General features: G+C 38.3%; 1 protein-coding gene across 3 annotated transcripts in view; it reads left to right on the top strand.

Moving 5' to 3' along the window:
• LOC128732866 (cell growth regulator with RING finger domain protein 1-like) overlaps nucleotides 1–12,650 on the top strand; it is a 292,154-nt gene extending 279,504 nt beyond the window's left edge. For 2 of the 3 annotated variants that reach the window (XM_053826284.1, XM_053826282.1), the window contains one exon: nucleotides 12,190–12,291. Coding sequence is in view for 1 of the 3 variants with exons in the window: in XM_053826285.1 (XP_053682260.1) it covers nucleotides 12,190–12,359 (170 nt within the window). In the remaining 2 variants the exon portion in view is untranslated. Of the gene's footprint in view, nucleotides 1–12,189 lie in introns of all 3 variants that reach the window. The other variant, XM_053826285.1, reaches the window with a different exon arrangement.
• Nucleotides 12,651–21,490: the final 8,840 nt, after the last annotated feature.

The raw sequence follows: 21,490 nt of genomic DNA, 5'->3' as shown, positions 1-21,490 counted from the left end.
TCTAGCTCTTTCTTTATCCGATGTCTGAATTACGAAATCTTTGAAAGCTATTAGAAGTTGGCCTATATTTTCCCCTTTTCCTTGTTCGTATTCGGTTAATTTGTCTAAAATTTCATCGGTACGCTTCATAGACTTTTCCATTTCATTTTGTCTAGCTTCCAGTGATCTAGCTCCTTCCGCGCTTTCCCCTCCCATTTCATCCTCCTCTACCAGTGCGGCCACTGTCTCATTTAAAACCTGTATCTCACTTCTCACCTCTTGCAACGCTTTCGAAATATCTGCTTCTACTGGTTCTTCATCCGACACAATTTCATCCGAAGGTGCGGATGGCATAGGAAAATATTTTTCAAATATTGATTCGATTTGTCTCTCTATGGCTCTAACCTGAGACGAATATTTTCTTGCATCAAGTGCTAACGATAAGTGGGCAATTCTTACCCGATAGTGTATCATCCTAGTTTGCAGCTTTTTGATTTGTCTGGCATCTATCTTTGGATGCTCTAACAAACCCTGAATCGCTGTAAGACTAGTACTCATCATTGCGATCTCTTCTGTAGCCGATCGCCACGTTCGTGCGAACGCGGTCGAAACATACCCCATCGCTCTTTCCTCCTTCATCCTCTCTTTCAGCTTCCTACGTTTAACACTGTCGTGATCGCTCTGCCTGAATAACAGATTGCGGATCAGAAGTTCATGCTCAACTTCTTCAATGGTAAGATGAGCTACATCCATATTTTTGTATAAGGTTTGTAAACTCATTGTATTTTGCTATATTGTATCAATAAATAAAGGCACAATAAATAAAAAATCACAATATCCGAATTTGTTTCAATCACTGCGGTTGTATGTTGACTGAGTCAAGACCCATTAACGGAAATTGTTCAATAACAAATATTAATTATTCGCGTTCTACTATTCAATCTACTGTCTGTTCGAATTGAATCTCTAATAAGTGTTCGCGCACTAGTAAGCGGGTGATTAAAACACGGTTAGTTCCAGGAAAGAATCTGTTTCACGTTACGGTCGCTCACTTTAACCCTACTTGCGTTTAATCAGAGCTTTTAGAAAATAGTGCCTAATTCCTCCTATACTCCCAGTGTTCAGAATAACGTGTTGAATTCTTGATTCCTTTTCGACTAAATTGTTGGGCGCCAATTGTTACTGCTCAATTGTTTCTGCTCAGCCTGAAGGGCTGAGTCCAAAGCCCCTAGTCCCTGGTCGAACCACTGGGGACTCTTTGGGGTTGGGTTCCCAAGACCTCTTTTGTCTCCCAGTCGGCCGTGAGCGACTCGAAGGTCCTCAGGGTCGGCTCCGGGCCTACTTCGGAATCAAGTAAACAACGGAATAACTCTTTAGTTGGTATTTATTAAACACACTCACTCTGTGCACAATTCCGGACCACAAAATCTAATCCACGCGGTCGTCTGCAACGGCGGCACTACGCTGGCGGTACTGCTGCTCTGCTACACGTTCTGAATGCGACACCGTGTCGCTCGAATCGCAGCCCGTTGTAGCTCCTGCTGGACGACTACGACCTCGAAGGCTGCGATGCAACCGTTGATGCGGTTGGGATGGCTGTTGCTTAGAGAATCGACGGGAATTCAGCCGGATATTAATGGGTCCTGGTGGATTGTTGGGGAGAGAAGCTTGAGGTTAGGTCACCTGGTACCATACGTCCAACGAGGCTTTTAATAATTTGTAGTAAGTACCTGACTCGTCCGTATAGTACGATGTACTTATACAGGCACTCGGCAAGAAAACTAGTAACTTTTGGCTCTTAGCCAGAAGATTTTAGACTTCGTCGTACAATTTTAACTTTTAACGTAAGTTTCAGACGTTCACTTTTAATTTGCGATTTTTGCTTTTAGCTCGTAATTTTTAGTGTCTTCACACGTCGACGGTTAGATCAAGAAGACTTGAACCGGATCCTCTGCTTCTCATCCACCAACATCCATATCCTCTTCGCCTTACAGCAGTGCATTGTGCAGCAACTTTCGTGCAGTGCATCGATAGGGGTGTGGGTTATGTTTTTTAGTACATGTCATTTTAACGTTATTGAACAACTGGAGTTTTTTAATATGTCTTGTCCCTAAATTTATATTTATTTTAATTGATTTTATGCTCTGACAATTTTTAATAATAGATGTAATATATTTTAGGTTTTAGCCAATTAACAATAATAAACAAATAATTTTAACAATAATAGATAAACAAATAAACGCATGCCCAAACTACCACTAACAAATAATACAAACATATTTATTTTAATAACGCTACTCTGCTGGTTCCCTTGTATGCACTTTCCTGCATGGGCATTGTGGGGTAAGAGCTACGCAACGGTAACAAAGCTCTACTCAATCTTCTTCCTCTACATCAATTCATCCAATTGGATGCTATGAAAAGTGCTTTGAGGCTCAAGCGATCCATGAGGTTCTTCGATGGTGATCTCGTTGGACACTTGAGTATTCTCAAAGAGTTTTCCGTAAATCCCTTAATATTAATGAACGAAGATCATATGCCTAAGCGTAACTACTTCGGTCACAAATTTCGTGTTCTTGATTTTACTCGCTCTGATTGGAATGCCAGAGAACCAAACTTTCGCTCAGGATCACTGGTGTTCTACACAGACGGATCAAGACAAAATAACATGGCAGGTGCTGGTATAACAGGCCCAGGGATTAACGTTTCAGTTGCAATGGGAAAACACCCCACTGTATTTCAAGCAGAAATATATGCAATACTAGAGTGTGTATCGATATGCATAAAAAGAAACTACAAAAATGCAAATATCTGCATTTGCTCGGATAGTCAAGCAGCATTGAATGCTTTGAAATCAAAAACTCACACTTCTAAACTGGTGTGGGAATGCATAAAACTGTTGGAAAAACTTTCCTGTCGCAATATGGTCAACCTCTATTGGGTTCCTGGTCACTGCGGAATCAAAGGGATGAAACCGCTGATCAATTGGCAAAGAAGGGATCATCTATGCAGTTCATAGGACCCGAACCCTTTTTTGGACTATCTGCATGTGCCCTTAAAATGGAACTTAGGAATTGGGAAAAACTAAAGGTACAGTCTAACTGGAATACTACCTCGAATGCCCGGCAATCGAAACGTTTTATAGAGCCAAATGCTCTTCAATCACAAAAACTATTAAACCTTTCAAAACCCGACTTGAGCACATACACCGGTTTGATAACAGGACATTGTCCTTGTAAGTACCACCTGAAACTCATCGGTAAACTTAATGAAGCTAACTGTCGCTTTTGTAATCATGAAATTGAAAGCTCCGAACATGTGTTGTGCGACTGTGTTGCACTATATCATAAACGACGTAGATATCTTGATAAGGGGCTGACTCAGCCCTGCGATATTTGGAATGCTACTCCTAATCAGGTGATAAATTTCATACGAAATGCATCACCTGATTGGGATAAATGCCGACAGTAGTTGAGGTGGCTCATCAAACTTTGATAGCTCACCGATACGACATGGCGTAAACTAAAAGAGGACACACCACAATAGATCAAAATAATGGTCGCGGTGGTAAGTCCCCAACACGGGAAAAAAAAACAAATTGTCTGTACAACTTTATGTTGAAGATAGCATAATATAAACAAATAAATATTCTGACAGTTTTCCCATGGGTTTACTGTCAAATTGACGCTGACGGATACGTTGACGCAGCATTCTGATACTTAATACATTAATACATTAGAAAGATGAATGTTAGTATGCTTAGTAGCTCTTTCAATGCGTTGTGCTCATTGGCGGAACTAGCGCTCATTTCTAGGGGGGCTATAGCCCCCGGCATTTTTTCGACCATTTTATTTCCTTGGCATATTAAAATTAAATGTACATTGATGCACGGGAACTTTAAGTTGTGATGCATATAAAAATTACTCTCAAGTTTTTATTATGTAAAGTTATCTAACTATAGTTTTTTGTTATATTTAAAAATCCAGCTTTATTTTTCTAGGGGGGGGGGCTAAATGGCTCGTAGGGGGGGCTTAGTCCCCCTAGCCCTCCCCTAGTTACGCCAATGGTTGTGCTTGATATTAAAACTAACTACACAAGCTAGGAGTGTAGTTAGTAAACGGATATTGCACATTGTTAAGCATTTCGCTATCTCCACAAAGGAAATCCTGTTCAACTATCTCAGCGCTTATTCTTCATCACTAAATATGAAAATTAAGTTCATGTTGGTTTTCTAAATTTTCACAAAATGGTTTATTCACAGATTCATTGTGATTAGTAACCGTGTTATTCCGTTGAGCAGATTCTTCGTTAGTTTTCAAGTCAAATAATTCTGCGGTTTCAAATGATTCAACCGGCGTTGGAATGATACGGAGACTGTCGGTAGGCCCAAGTTCAAGATTATTGAATGTTTTCAATTGAGAGGGGGTCACTATTGCAAATGTTTCAGAAGTTCTGCTTTATTTTACGTTTAAAAGCACCACTGCACTATGGTCCAGAAAGCGATTTTAGACGGACAAAAATGATTGCGGCTTAACGGGATATTCTAGCTCAATGAAGTCTTCGGCAACTTTTTGAATGAAAACATGACGCATCTTTTGAAAGGGTCGTCTAATGTTCAGATGATACCGTAACAACAATTCAAGTAATAATTTTTTAAATAAGTTTGTTTTCTATTTTTTAGTTTCAAAACATTAAAGATAGATTAATTTCATGTAACTTTTCTAAACATTCCAAATTTCTAACTCTTACGTATTGTCAGCAGTGGACGTTTGTTTATGGACGACCCGTAAAATCATATTTCCTCTTATAACTCATTTATCTGAACAGATAGCGCAATATGATGTTCAACAAAAATTTGTATACGTAAGAGAAGAATATTTTTGCAGAAAACTATTTTGCTTTATCTTTATGAGTTAATAAGTTATAGCCGAATTCAGGTTAAAAACAGACCAATTTTACTAAAGCATACCTCAAAAAGCGGCAAACGGATCTTGATGAAACTTTGGCGATTTAATATACACATATGCATAAAGGTTTTAGCAAAAAATGGTAAAGGTGTTATTTTTTTAAAAAAAGATAAAATTCTTTGAACTTTATGATTTACTGTAGCTAAAGTTCTCGTTTTATCCATCCCTAACTGCCCAGGTTGGTAAACGGCCGGATAATGCGGAATATAGACCCCATAGTGGTCGTTAGCCTCTTATCCAGCAACTCCGATCCCGACCTCCTCGTGGTACCAGCCGGAATACGAGCAACCTTAGCGGAGATCGGGTAACCAACCCCGGTGGAAACTAAGGTCGTATACTAACCGGGAAGGAGGTAGTGAGTCTCGGCACTATAAGATGGCAGCCCCATCACGAGACTCGGTAGTGTTGCCCCAGTACGGCTACACACCTAAACAACACAAACTTACAACATTCAAGCATATTCGGAGCGGAATATTCGGCATCGACCTAGGCGACGGAATAAGGACGACGAATGGAGACTCGGGACTTGGAACTGCAGATCGCTAAATTTCGCAGGTTGCGAGCGGGTGCTGATTGAACAGCTGGAACCCCGCAAACTCGGCATCGTAGCTCTGCAGGAAATCTGTCGCAAAGGAGAGAAGGTATGGAAGATACGTGGCGGAAAGGCCCAGTTTTACCAGAGCGGTGGCGCTACCAGCGAACTGGGAACGGGCTTTGTAGTGCTGGGCGGAATGCAGGATCGCGTGATAGATTGGAAGGCGATCAACGAGAGAATGTGTGTATTGAGGATAAAGGGTCGTTTCTTCAATTATAGCATCATTAACGTGCACTGCCCGCACGAAGGTAGACCCGACGATGAGAAAGAAGCGTTCTACGCGAGGCTGGAGGCAACGTACGACAGCTGCTCGTCACGGGACATCAAGATCGTCATCGGGGATATGAACGCCCAGGTCGGTAGGGAAGAAATGTATAGACCGGTGGTAGGACCCCATAGCCTGCACACCGACACAAACGATAACGGCCAACGATGTATAAACTTCGCAGCTTCCCGAGGCCTGGTGATCCGAAGCACCTTTTTCCCGCGCAAGGATATCCACAAAGCCACCTGGAGATCACCTGACCAACGTACAATGAACCAAATTGACCACGTTCCCATAGAGGGCCGGTTCTTCTCTAACATCACGAACGTACGCTCCCGTCGGGGTGCGGATATCGATTCTGACCATTACCTAGTAGCAGTACATGTGCGCTCAAAGCTGTCCACCGTATACCGGACACGTCAAAGCCGCCCTCCTCGGCTGAACATCAGGCAGCTAGATAACCCACAAGCTGCCGAGAACTACGCGCGAGTACTGAATGAGGCACTGCCTTCTTCCGAGGAGTTAGGTGCTTCAAACCTCGAAGACGGTTGGGGCAGAATACGCTCGGCCATCGGAGAGGCCGCTACCGCGGCACTAGGTATTGAGCCTCGGAGTACACAAAATGATTGGTTTGATGGGGAATGCCAACAAGCGGTGGAGGAGAAAAAAAATGCTTGGAAAAATTATCTAAGTATTGCCACTAGAGAGAACCTGGCCAAGTACCGACGAGCTAGGAACAAGTTGACCACGATCCTGAGGAGAAAAAAGCGCCAAAAGGAGGACAGAGATCGTGAAGAATTGGAGCAACTATTCCGAGCTAATGACACGCGCAAGTTTTATGAGAAGGTGAACCAAACTCGGAAGGGCTACACACCGAAACCTGACATGTGTAGGGACGAGGGAGGGAATCTAATTACAAACGAGCGCGAGGTGGTCGACAGGTGGAAGCAGTTCTTCGATGAACACCTCAATGGCGAAGTCGCAGAAGGAGGCGGAACGGAAATTAACCTAGGAGCGCCCATGGAAGATAGTGATGTCCTAGCACCTGATCTCCAAGAAGTCAAACGAGAAATCAGGTTGCTGAAGACCAATAAAGCCGCTGGGAAGGACCGCCTACCGGCAGAGCTTTATAAACATGGCGGGGAAACGCTAGCAAAGGCTCTACACTGGGTTATTTCGAGGATTTGGGAGGAGGAAAAGTTACCGGAGGAATGGATGGAAGGAGTGGTTTGTCCCATCTACAAAAAGGGTGATCGGCTAGACTGCTGCAACTATCGCGGTATTACGCTGATAAATGCCGCCTACAAGGTACTCTCCCAGATCCTGTTACGCCGGCTGTCACCGATAGCACAAGGTTTCGTAGGGAATTATCAGGCGGGTTTCATGGGGGATCGCTCAACTACGGACCAAATTTTTACTATCCGACAGATCTTGCAGAAATGTCGGGAGTACAACGTGCCCACGCATCACATCTTTATTGATTTCAAAGCAGCATACGATACAGTCGATCGAGACAAGCTATGGCAGATAATGCACGAATACGGTTTTCCGGACAAACTGACGCGACTGATCAGAGCTACATTGGATCGAGTGATGTGTTTTGTACGCATCTCTGGGACACTCTCGAGTCCCTTCGAGACGCGACGAGGGTTGAGACAAGGTGACGGTTTATCCTGCATGCTGTTCAACATCGCTCTTGAGGGGGTGATCCGACGAGCGGGCATCGAAACGAGAGGCACGATTTTTACCAAGAGCAGCCAACTTCTAGGCTTTGCAGATGACTTCGATATCATTGCCAGGAACTTTGCGACGGCGGAGGCAATCTACGCCAGACTGAAAGCGGAGTCTAGGAGAATTGGGCTAAAAATAAATGCGTCGAAGACCAAATACATGAAAGGAAGAGGCTCAAAGGAAACAAATGTGCGCCTCCCACGGACGGTAACCGTTGACGGCGACGAACTAGAAGTGGTAGAAGAGTTCGTGTATTTGGGATCGCTGGTGACCGCGGACAACAACACTAGTAAGGAGATCCAGCGGCGCATCCAAGCGGGAAATCGGGCCTACTTTGCCCTTCGTAAAACGCTACGATCAGGAAGCATACGCCGCCGCACGAAGCTAACAATGTACAAAACCATTATTAGACCGGTAGTTCTTTATGGACTTGAAGCCGTGACGCTGCTTACGGAGGACATACGCGCCCTTGCCGTGTTTGAGCGGAAAGTGCTGCGGACGATATTTGGCGGAGTACAAACTGAAAGCGGAGAGTGGCGGAGGCGTATGAATCACGAGCTACAGGCACTGCTTGGAGAGACTCCCATCGTACATCTAGCGAAAGTTAGCAGGCTACGGTGGGCCGGACACGTCGTAAGGATGCCGGACGACTGTGCGGCGAAAATAGTCCTCTTCAACAACCCCACCGGCACCAGGAACAGGGGGGCCCAACGTGCACGATGGCTCGACCAGGTCGAGAGCGATTTGCGACTTCTGAGACGACTAGGAAATTGGCGACGAGTGGCCCAAGACCGAGTTGAATGGAGACGAGTGCTTGAAACAGCACGAGCCACCCCGGCTCTATGCTGCTGAAGAAGAAGAACTGCCCAGGCACAGTTTCTTGCTCAGTTTCAAAGCGTTAAAACACAATTTTGTGTAACTATTTTTTTAGAAAATGTCTAAAACATAATAGCTTGTTGCTTTACTATTTATTTTTTATCGAGACAAATACAAACGCTTATCTTACGACAATCGCGGTCTTTTCAATCTGTTAGTGAAAAACATTCATGAAGTTTATTTGATACGTTTAGTATCAATGCCTACATTGAGAGAAAAACTATGATATATACGCTGATCAATTACATAATTTAGAAATCTAAATACTATTTGCACTGTCGGAGGCAAAGGATACCAGCCACAGAGCTATACATATAGATTGTTCTGTGTATTCCCGAAACTGTACATATTTAACCTTCTAAAGAGGCAACGATAGATAATGACTATTTTTCAAGAAAGTACACTCAAAAGAAAGTCAAGATTTGATATTCATGTAAAAGTAATAATCTGGACTAGCAACAGTTAAGGCATATTATAAAATCTTTATTTTGGGTTTCATATCCAATCCTTGTTTTTTCCAAATATTACAAAACTCAGTGCTTAGTTCATCACTGAATATTTTTGAGGTCGAACATTTTGTTCTAGATGTCCTATGCTTTCAAAAGTAAAAATTGACAAAATTTGTGCAATTATTTTCGTCACAATTTTCCTGAATTTTTGATTTTAAAACATAAGAACTCTTAAACGCATAGTCAGAATGTTGTAATGTTGATGCCAAAATGTCAATCTATTCTCAGCACAGATATTATGTTATCCAATTAGAATAAATTTCCTATATGGCTCTGAGACTCTCAAAGCAAAAACTATCTACAGAAGTCTACCCGTTGAAGGGTTGGTTATATGTTTGCTAATAATTATTAGCATCACGTGCATTCGCTCAAATAAATCAACGTGTTTGATAAATGATTTTGATAAAATATTTGATAAATGTTGAAATTGACTGAAGTTTTTTGAGCGTTTCAGTGGAATACGAAGATTGAAAACAAAGAAAAAAAAATCCCGATTTATTTCCATTGTTAATTTTATAGTTTTAAATGGATTTAAAAATCATAATAGAATTCTTCTTGAATTTCAATGGTAAATATAACAATTAGTGGAATTTCCTTCGTAAGTAGTTCGATTACGCGCAAATCATAAGTTTTCCGCAGCCCTGCTTCATCTTCGTCGTTTTTCACATCGCAGTTATTTTTAGTCTATAAAATATTTTCAAAAACATCTTCATATTGCGAATATACGCGTATAACAGTAAAAGTCCGTGTTAGTATCTAAAGGGATCATAAAAATCGTTTAATTCAAGGTTATTATTAAACATTCTTTTAGCTTTTTCGCTTAAAAAACAAGATTGCAAATGTAACTCTTTGAATGCATTCACTATTTTAGAATCAACCATGGTCATTGCCAGTATATTTGTTGCGTATAGTATTGCATGGTCGCATACTTGATTACTTGAATGTGAATCTATGAAGAAAACGACAATTTTAGCTATAGTAAATCATAAAATTCAAAGAATTTTATCTTTTTTTAAAAAAATAACACCTTCACCATTTTTTGCTAAAAACTTTATGCATATGTGTATATTAAATCGCCAAAGTGTCATCAAGATCCGTTTGCCGCTTTTTGAGTTATGCTTTAGTAAAATTGGTCTGTTTTTAACCTGAATTCGGCTATAACTTATTAAATCATAAAGATAAAGCAAAATAGTCTTCTGCAAAAATATTCTTCTCTTACGTATACAAATTTTTGTAGAACATCATATTGAGCTATCTGTTGAGATAAATGAGTTATAAGAGGAAATATGATTTTACGGGTCGTCCATAAACAAACGTCCACTGCTGACAATACGTAAGAGTTAGAAATTTGGAATGTTTAGAAAAGTTACGTGAAATTAATCTACCTTTAATGTTTTGAAACTAAAAAATGGAAAACAAACTTATTTAAAAAATTATTACTTGAATTGTTGTTACGGTATCATCTGAACATTGGACGACCCTTTCAAAAGATGCGTCATGTTTTCATTCAAAAAGTTGCCGAAGACTTCATTGAGCTAGAATATCCCGTTAAGGCGCAATCATTTTTGTCCGTCTAAAATCGCTTTCTGGACCATAGTGCACTGGTTATAACTTTTCTTATTTTCTCTCTTTGGGCATCCATCTTTATTTCAGTGATAACAAAAATGCTTTGTTTTAAAATACACTTTGTTTTGACCAAACTCGTGTTTTAGTCTTTGACCTTGAAATGCGGTCAGGCATTAATATTAATATTTTTTGAAACGATGGTTTTACAATTGATTGACGGTAGGGGAAAGTAATGATTTTTTTTTTGGGAAAGTAGGCAGGTGTTGTGGGTTCAAATCCGGTTATAATCTCTGATTATAGCTTAATTCGACCCATGCACCTTCCAGTATTGGACAAAAGATAGGAGTCACAACGACAACTTGTTAAGCGTAGCTACCTATTACCCCCCCCCCCCCTTCCTTTCCGAAAAAAATTTCATTACTTTCCTCTACCGTCCCTCCATCAATTGTAAAATCATCGTTTCAAAAGATATCACTTTGTTTTGTCCAAAAAGCAACAGCATATGCTTTTCATTCTCTTTTAAGACCAAAAAGAATAATGATGGCATTTATAATCATAAAACACGTTTATAAAATACTTTACTGGGACGAGGATGAACAAACGCCAGTATAATTTATTATTGTATTATTAGACGGTTTTATTAAGGAATAGAGAACAGCTATAAAGTTATTTCTAAAACTGAGAATTTCTGACTTTACCATTTGACTTTATAAGGTATTAAAAACACTTGAAGCAAAAATATGAACTACCTATGCTTTGCTTTATAAAAATTAGTTATTAAACTGAGAAGCATGTCAATTGCCGCTATAAAACCGTTATAAATTATCATGAATGCTAAAAAGCTGTTGTATTGTTACTTGGGAAGGAAAATGTATGGGATGTCATGTCGGTTCGTCGGTGGTATGGATGCGGAGGGTGAACCATGAACTTGCACAGTTCTGTGGCGAACCCTGTATTCAAAAGGTGGCTAAAGCTGGACGGATACGATGGGCAGGGCATGTTGCAAGAATGCCGGACAACTACCCTACAAAGATGGCGTTTGTCTCAAATCCGGTAGAAAGAAGACAACCAGGAGCACAGCGACCAGGTGGAGCGAGATCTAACGGAGAGTACTTTGTGTCCGAGGAATTGGAGAGCGGAAGCCCACAACCGAGTCCACTGGAGAAACCTTGTTCAACAGGCTTTCAGGCTTTGATTTAGGACAGCGAGCCACTTAAGTGAGTAATTCTTCATCGGCATGTTTGGGCAAAAAATGTCCTAATTTTTAGTTGGACCGATATAGTCACCCTAACAATGGGCACACCAGCGTTACTACTTGTCTAAGGATTATGATGTCTGTTGAACGCCTTTATATCAGCGGAGTTCGGAATAAAAATGTTCAGATTAAAGTAGGTCATTCCAACGGGGGTACATGGCACTACCATTTCATCCATTTGTGCGACCGCTGAATGTTTTGAAGCCGTTAAAATGCAAATTGGAATAATCTACCGAGACCAATTCCGAGAAAATCGAAAGCTGGCCGTCCGAAAACGTCCGATTTTATCACAAGTAACGCTGTACGTATGTGCGCTACGCTTTGCTGTGTGGGATTAAGATGACTGTCTTTGCAAGAATGCTTCTCTTTTGACTATTACAATCTTATTCAAAGCAGATACATGTACTCGTTGATAAATGAATTAATATAATTAATTTATATTCCAGGTAAATTAGACCGTTGTCCAATGTGCCGCTCAGCAATCACAAGCTACTTTTGTATCAAAACAGAGGATTATGTAGCTAGCAACGTAACCAAACGAAATAAACCTAAAGTAACTATTCATTGGTTAGATGCAATGTACAATAGATTAGCAAATTTTCTAGGATTTAGATAATATGTTCTTATCATGTTCCTTCATCAGTGAGAAAATAGCAGGGTAAATGATCTTGAGTGGACCTATTTTTAAATAAGAATTTTCGGATATGCTTATCAAGTCTTTGTACTGTATTTTACTTTTATGTTTATCTTTAATCATTTCTGAACGTAAATATACTAACATTAAATTAAAATTATACCCAAAATCACTTTATTGCAGCGTATTTAAAAGTAGCTGTTTTTCAGCGTTTTGGCAGTCACCGTAGAATATTTTTAAACTGTTACTACCCGGAACCCTTCTTGTTTAAAATAAAACAACACTCTTAAAATGATGCTAAAATGTGTGTAATTTCAATTTAGGCATTTAAAAGTTCAGTAAAACTAGAAAAATCTTCAAATTCCTTAAAAATGTTAACCCCCCCTTTGTGATCTTGAGTGGACCTAGTATTGATTTTTGAGTGGTCCTAGTTTTGCGCTTCGAAACCACTGACGGTAGCTATCATTGCCTACCACTAACGAACACGTCGTTGTTTAATCATTGAAACTGCTTGTTGTCACTAGTATCTCCGTTCATAATTAATCTATAAGCACGGGATATTGAAAGTAAGTTTTATTTATAGCCCAAATAAAAACTTAATTACAGTGTGACACATATATATTCGAACAAAAATCATTTTATGCTTGCAACGGCATAAACCATTAATATAATCAAACTAATATCACATGCGTGTGTCATTATGACTCAAGTCTTACTTGACGTAGTTTCATTTTCGTATTGTGTCTCGTTTGGTGTACACGTACCAATGTTCAAGTTACGGTCGTTCATAATAAATAGATTCCGAAACGGTGCTGCATGCAGCACTATTTTTCGTAACCTCAAACATCTCGGCATAAAAAGAGGATTTACATACTATATATAGTAAAAAGATTTGTCGAGTCGCGATCTGTTGAAAACCGTGAAAAAACCGGAAGAAAACGAAGAGTGCACTGCAGAGGTAGCTCGAGAGCGAATTTGTCGCAGTTGCGACCGGTCCGCACGGAAAATGGCAGTTGTGCTGAATATCAACAGGAAATCTCTTCGTCGAATTTTGAAAATGGATCTGCATGTGAAAGCATTCAAAAAACGTATAATCCATGGATTAACGGAAGCAACAAAACAAAAACGGCAGGAAAGATGCAAGCTGCTGCTCAGTCAGCACGGTGATTTCGAAGTGATCTTTTCTAATGAGAAATTGTTTGTTCTTCGAACCCCGCATCATGTTTAAAATGATTGGTTGTGGTCGGTTTCGATCATCGATGTTTTAAAGCACAAACGGAATGTACCACGATACCAAAATTCATCAGCAGTCATGGTATGAGGAGGCATTTCAAAAAAAAAGGAAACTTCCTCTTGTATTTATTGACAAGGATGTGAAAGTTAATGCAAAATATTAGCTAAAAATGGTCTTAGAACAAAATTTGATGTCTTACGTTTGGGGAGTGTATGATGAAGAATATTATTGCTTTCAACAGGATGGAGCTCCAGCCCACACTGCAAATCTTGTGTAGACACGTGCTGCCGCTATTCGCATAACCGTCACATTTTCTATGGAGTTTTCTATATAAACGGGACTGTTATGCGAATAGCGGCAGCGTGGTGCAAAGCCTATCTGACGGATTTCATACCGAAAAACGAATGGCCTCCAAGTTCTCCTCATTTGAACTCACTAGATTTTTGTATATGGTGGTACATGCAGTAGAAGCTCAAGGGTAATAAATATCGTAATTTGGACGACTTTAAGTTAGTTATCAACAAGATATGGGATGATAATCCGATGGAAGACGTGCGTGCCGCATGTAACGACTTTAAAAAGCGTTTGAAGTGTGTTATCCGGGTAAAAGGCGATTCAATAGAATAATGAATGTTTGTTGCGTTCTGTATCTATGGGTAAACCACTTCTAAAACTAAAATCCAAAATAAAGCCTTTATGTACAAAAATATATGACTTTGTTTTTGTTCGAATACATATGTGTCACACTGTATGCTTACCTAAAAATAAAAAATAAAAAGGTTTAGGTTTCGTATTCTACTAAGACGCTCCAAAAACTTCAGACACTGTATGTTGATAAAACTAACTATTACTAATCCTTTTTCGTAATTGCTTCATAGTGTTTGTACATTGTACCCTCTAGTTTTGAAATTAAAAAGTCTTCCTAACTAGTTAGCATAACATATGTCATTTTATGCTTAAAATAATGTAAACTTAATTTATTTTCAGTATTGTACAAACATTTTAACTATCATTTATTAAAAGATAAGAGGGATTCTAACTGCCTTCTGTTTGAAAAGAGCTATTTTTGCGTCATTCGCATTTAGCAGAAAAGCAGTTACACTTAAGTTTTTCAATTGGATTTTGCGTATTGGTTTTAGCACGAAGCACTTTTGGTAATCTACATAAGTAGAGTAAAATTTTCCCAATTTGGTCGCCTCTGCTCTCTCTCTACGGGCAAAATCGTAAAAATTCGTAAATGAACGAATAGCGTCCTGTATTTTCCATATAAATACAGATAAAATTAGCTTAAGTTTTGACAAAAATCTGATAAGAAATAGTTTAAACACGTTAATCAAGCATATAAGCATATACCAAAGCTTTAAAACACCTTTAGCACGCTCACCGAAAACCCTAAGGCCAATAAATGCAGTGCAGAATACAGCATACACCCGGGCAACATTACAATAGATCAATAATGTTGTGGTCAAAGTGATAAGCCCATACAAAAAAAGACCAATAAAAGTCAACCGGCTCCTGTTGTCACAAAACCAGACTCGTCTGAGTAGCCACTTCTGATAATTAAGAACGCCAACTTCGTCACCCTCGTGAAACTCTGCGATCCCCAACCGACCTACAAAATTACCCGGTTTGGCAATAAAATCCTCTGTGCGTCAGCGGAGGATTTCGAAATTAGGTAAAGGCCTGGATAATGATATGGTGCAAAAAATATGAAATTTGGATCAATATCTGGACCGTTTTCGAACTAGATATGCCCAAAAAAATAATATTGTATTCGATAATTTTCTAAATAGTCCAGTTAATATAATTATGAGGCTCAGAATAAAGCAAATTTATATTCCGCCTATAAGTAAGCAGGTTGACTTCACATCACCTTTTGGTCGATTGACAGATACACTCAAGTCTTTTTTTACACGGTTTGTTTTTTTCGATTACTCGAAAACGGTGCAGCTAAGGAACTATTTACAATCTACGTGAGAAATGTCGAGCTACTCCTAAATGTATTGAGAAATAAATGAATGGTCTCGAAGTTACCCCGTTCCTAATACTCAAAAAACTAAACCGCGTAAAAAAGTACTTCAGTGTAGATTAAAAATCAGGTAAGTAGAACATTCAAAATCATGCAAACGGACTAACGTTGTACTACGTCATCCGTGGTCGTATCTTATACACAACCCCTCTGATTGTTTTCATGAGGGATGTAAAAATTTTCTTTAAACACTTCTCCCCTCTAACTTATGACAAAATTAATACCTCCCTCTCCACCTGAATTGAGTGACCCTGAGATCTAATATATTCATTTTTGAAACTTCCTACTTTCTATCTGGTATGCTGCCGGTACCCGCATATCAGTCCCATAACGAAAATCACTAAGTTGAGAAAAAGACGATTGAAATAATTATAATTGTTTGTTGTTTATTTCGTGTTACGCGTAATTATACTTACCACATTTGTACAAAGTATTTGCTTTCTATCATGACGAAAACCCTAAGGCCAATAAATGCAGTGCAGAATACAGCATACACCCGGGCAACATTACAATAGATCAATAATGTTGTGGTCAAAGTGATAAGCCCATACAAAAAAAGACCAATAAAAGTCAACCGGCTCCTGTTGTCACAAAACCAGACTCGTCTGAGTAGCCACTTCTGATAATTAAGAACGCCAACTTCGTCACCCTCGTGAAACTCTGCGATCCCCAACCGACCTACAAAATTACCCGGTTTGGCAATAAAATCCTCTGTGCGTCAGCGGAGGATTTCGAAATTAGGTAAAGGCCTGGATAATGATATGGTGCAAAAAATATGAAATTTGGATCAATATCTGGACCGTTTTCGAACTAGATATGCCCAAAAAAATAATATTGTATTCGATAATTTTCTAAATAGTCCAGTTAATATAATTATGAGGCTCAGAATAAAGCAAATTTATATTCCGCCTATAAGTAAGCAGGTTGACTTCACATCACCTTTTGGTCGATTGACAGATACACTCAAGTCTTTTTTTACACGGTTTGTTTTTTTCGATTACTCGAAAACGGTGCAGCTAAGGAACTATTTACAATCTACGTGAGAAATGTCGAGCTACTCCTAAATGTATTGAGAAATAAATGAATGGTCTCGAAGTTACCCCGTTCCTAATACTCAAAAAACTAAACCGCGTAAAAAAGTACTTCAGTGTAGATTAAAAATCAGGTAAGTAGAACATTCAAAATCATGCAAACGGACTAACGTTGTACTACGTCATCCGTGGTCGTATCTTATACACAACCCCTCTGATTGTTTTCATGAGGGATGTAAAAATTTTCTTTAAACACTTCTCCCCTCTAACTTATGACAAAATTAATACCTCCCTCTCCACCTGAATTGAGTGACCCTGAGATCTAATATATTCATTTTTGAAACTTCCTACTTTCTATCTGGTATGCTGCCGGTACCCGCATATCAGTCCCATAACGAAAATCACTAAGTTGAGAAAAAGACGATTGAAATAATTATAATTGTTTGTTGTTTATTTCGTGTTACGCGTAATTATACTTACCACATTTGTACAAAGTATTTGCTTTCTATCATGACTCAAACATTGCAACTAAAATTAAAAGTTAGTCTTAATATTTTGTTGCAGAAAACAACGTTTGAAACAGGTGGGACTCATATGCGGGTACTTTTAACATAAAGTTGAAATGTAGGTACTCGCATACCAGTCACATACTTGAGTCATTGATATTGTCATAGCTTTGACAATTATGAACCCATTTTTTCGAAGCCGGTGACATTTGATTCGTGTTTTTTTTCTAATTTTGATCCGTCATACTATTTGGCCATTTAACAAAATACGGTCCCAGAATTCCAGAACTCAAAATTCCGCAGGAATATCTGGTATGCATAGAGAACTAGTTGTATTGCAATTCGCAAAAAAATATCACTCATTTGGGTATTAACGCTTTTGAAATTTATAGAGAGGACTTCTTTCGTCTAAAGAGATAAAGCGGTTTGGCCACTCTGGAGTAGATACCTGTGGGTCCAAGGATGAGCATTCAAGCTTTAATATAAAATCTAGCAATATGGATATCAAAGTTCTTGGAATAGGTTCAACGGGTCATCTTTTGACGTTTCAAAATAATTTGAATTGTCATTTAGGAACTGGTTGCTACAGGTTCAGAGGTGGTAGTTTAAAATACAAGATAAGTAGTAGTAGTAGTAGTAGTAGTAGTAGTAGTAGTAGTAGTAGTAGTAGTAGTAGTAGTAGTAGTAGTAGTAGTAGTAGTAGTAGTAGTAGTAGTAGTAGTAGTAGTAGTAGTAGTAGTAGTAGTAGTAGTAGTAGTAGTAGTAGTAGTAGTAGTAGTAGTAGTAGTAGTAGTAGTAGTAGTAGTAGTAGTAGTAGTAGTAGTAGTAGTAGTAGTAGTAGTAGTAGTAGTAGTAGTAGTAGTAGTAGTAGTAGTAGTAGTAGTAGTAGTAGTAGTAGTAGTAGTAGTAGTAGTAGTAGTAGTAGTAGTAGTAGTAGTAGTAGTAGTAGTAGTAGTAGTAGTAGTAGTAGTAGTAGTAGTAGTAGTAGTAGTAGTAGTAGTAGTAGTAGTAGTAGTAGTAGTAGTAGTAGTAGTAGTAGTAGTAGTAGTAGTAGTAGTAGTAGTAGTAGTAGTAGTAGTAGTAGTAGTAGTAGTAGTAGTAGTAGTAGTAGTAGTAGTAGTAGTAGTAGTAGTAGTAGTAGTAGTAGTAGTAGTAGTAGTAGTAGTAGTAGTAGTAGTAGTAGTAGTAGTAGTAGTAGTAGTAGTAGTAGTAGTAGTAGTAGTAGTAGTAGTAGTAGTAGTAGTAGTAGTAGTAGTAGTAGTAGTAGTAGTAGTAGTAGTAGTAGTAGTAGTAGTAGTAGTAGTAGTAGTAGTAGTAGTAGTAGTAGTAGTAGTAGTAGTAGTAGTAGTAGTAGTAGTAGTAGTAGTAGTAGTAGTAGTAGTAGTAGTAGTAGTAGTAGTAGTAGTAGTAGTAGTAGTAGTAGTAGTAGTAGTAGTAGTAGTAGTAGTAGTAGTAGTAGTAGTAGTAGTAGTAGTAGTAGTAGTAGTAGTAGTAGTAGTAGTAGTAGTAGTAGTAGTAGTAGTAGTAGTAGTAGTAGTAGTAGTAGTAGTAGTAGTAGTAGTAGTAGTAGTAGTAGTAGTAGTAGTAGTAGTAGTAGTAGTAGTAGTAGTAGTAGTAGTAGTAGTAGTAGTAGTAGTAGTAGTAGTAGTAGTAGTAGTAGTAGTAGTAGTAGTAGTAGTAGTAGTAGTAGTAGTAGTAGTAGTAGTAGTAGTAGTAGTAGTAGTAGTAGTAGTAGTAGTAGTAGTAGTAGTAGTAGTAGTAGTAGTAGTAGTAGTAGTAGTAGTAGTAGTAGTAGTAGTAGTAGTAGTAGTAGTAGTAGTAGTAGTAGTAGTAGTAGTAGTAGTAGTAGTAGTAGTAGTAGTAGTAGTAGTAGTAGTAGTAGTAGTAGTAGTAGTAGTAGTAGTAGTAGTAGTAGTAGTAGTAGTAGTAGTAGTAGTAGTAGTAGTAGTAGTAGTAGTAGTAGTAGTAGTAGTAGTAGTAGTAGTAGTAGTAGTAGTAGTAGTAGTAGTAGTAGTAGTAGTAGTAGTAGTAGTAGTAGTAGTAGTAGTAGTAGTAGTAGTAGTAGTAGTAGTAGTAGTAGTAGTAGTAGTAGTAGTAGTAGTAGTAGTAGTAGTAGTAGTAGTAGTAGTAGTAGTAGTAGTAGTAGTAGTAGTAGTAGTAGTAGTAGTAGTAGTAGTAGTAGTAGTAGTAGTAGTAGTAGTAGTAGTAGTAGTAGTAGTAGTAGTAGTAGTAGTAGTAGTAGTAGTAGTAGTAGTAGTAGTAGTAGTAGTAGTAGTAGTAGTAGTAGTAGTAGTAGTAGTAGTAGTAGTAGTAGTAGTAGTAGTAGTAGTAGTAGTAGTAGTAGTAGTAGTAGTAGTAGTAGGGGAAGCCACCATCATTTCAAGGACTTGCCAATGTATGTGGGTAGAATTACAGTAGATCCAAATTTGATTACCAAATGAATTTCACACTAATGCTGTTACAGAAGGGCCAAAAGGGATTGGGCGGACCCACAAGCAGAGGCATTCCGGGGTTATAAGAGTCGCCTTCCAGCATTAGGATCCTTCCATGTAATAATCAATTTCGCTGTACCAACTTTAACCCACGTGATGATTTGTTTGTTTTGAATTGAGAAGTGCCATATTTGCTTCAGACCTTAAGGATTCAGGTTGGCAATCCACTCCATCATCCAGCCTTCCACATTTATGATTTCAATAATAATACTGTTAATAATATGATATTAAGATGAAATGTGGTATATATAGGTAAAAATAGAACAATCTCACCAGCAGTCCTTCGTATGAAATAAAGTAGCATCCTTTGAGGCTCCATAAGTACTTCTAATAGTTAATTTAATTTTTCATTCTGGTATCCATGTGCAGTATTAAAACTCGTTTTGGCCAAAGTTTTTACTATATAGGGTAAATGATTTTGAAATGGACCTAGTCGAATTCTGATCTTGAATGGACCTATTTTTAAATAAGAATTTTAGGATATAGTTATCAAGTCTTTGTACTGTATTTAGCTTTTATGTTTATCTTTAATCATTTCTGAACGTAAATATACTAAAATTAAATTAAAATTATATCCAAAACCACTTTATTGCACTACCCGGAACCCTTCTGGTTTGAAATAAAACAATACTCTTAAAATGATGCTAAAATATGTGTAATTTCAATTTAGGTATTTAAAAGTTCAGTAAAATCTTCAAATTCCTTAAAAATGTTAACCCCCTTTTTTGATCTTGAATGGACCTAGTATTGATTTTAGAATGGACCTAGTCTTGCGCTCCGAGACATCACTGGCGGTAGCTATCATTGCCTACCACTAACGAACACGCCGTTGTATATTCCATAAAACTGCTTGTTGGCACTATAATATCTCCGTTTATAAATAATCTATAAGCACGGGATATTGAAAGTAGGCTTGATTTATAGCCTAAATAAAAACTTAATTATATTGATAAAACTAACTATCACTCATCCTTTTTCGTAGTTGCTTCATAGTGTTTGTACATTGCAGCCTCTAGTTTTGAAACTAAAAAGTCTTCCTAATTAGTTAGCTAACATATGTCATTTTATGCTTAAAACAATATAAACTTAATTTATTCTCAGTATTATACAAAAATTTTAACCATCATTGATTAAAAGATAAGATGGATCAAAAGATAAGAGGGATACTAACTGCCTTCTGTTAAGGGGGCATAGTACCTTTTTATTAACATTTTGACCATATGTGTTTGAAGTCGTTTGAATGAATTCCAAATATTTGCAAAGTTACAGCTATTTGTACCGCGCATGTCTGGAGCGATTAAACAACGAGTAAAAACTTCTACGTCGTTTTTCTCGAAACCAGGTTTTGAAAGTCGGAACCATAAATATCTCAAGAACGGCTCAAGCAATTCTTATGATTCTTTTTTTGTTTGAAAGCCAACAAAATTATCTAGTGTTTGACCCATCCTTTTCTTGATATTGTAATTTTTGTATTTTTTAGAAATGTTTAAAGTCAATTTTTTCGCTTAAAAACCATACTTTTATGTATCAATGTCCGCCATTTTGTTATGTGTTCGGATTCTAAAACAGGATGGATCAAACACGAGATAATTAAATGTTCTTCCATGTCGTTTTGGAATTTTTCAATTCGGATAAGCCCCCAGCGCCAATCCATGGTACCGCAATTCATGGTTTTTTTGAACGACTATCTTCAAGGAGCCGTAGGGGCAAGGGGAAGAGGTTCCCTTATGAAAACAAAATTGCAAATATTAGTATAAAATGCAATGTTTCGAATGCAAAAAACCCGATTCAATTTGCCTTTCGCGTTATCGAGAAAAAATA

The sequence above is a fragment of the Sabethes cyaneus genome, chromosome 1, assembly GCF_943734655.1.
Source record: "Sabethes cyaneus chromosome 1, idSabCyanKW18_F2, whole genome shotgun sequence".
Lineage (NCBI taxonomy): Eukaryota > Metazoa > Arthropoda > Insecta > Diptera > Culicidae > Sabethes > Sabethes cyaneus.
The sequence above is the reverse complement of the archived record's forward strand: the minus strand, read 5'-3'. Positions and strand labels throughout refer to the sequence as shown.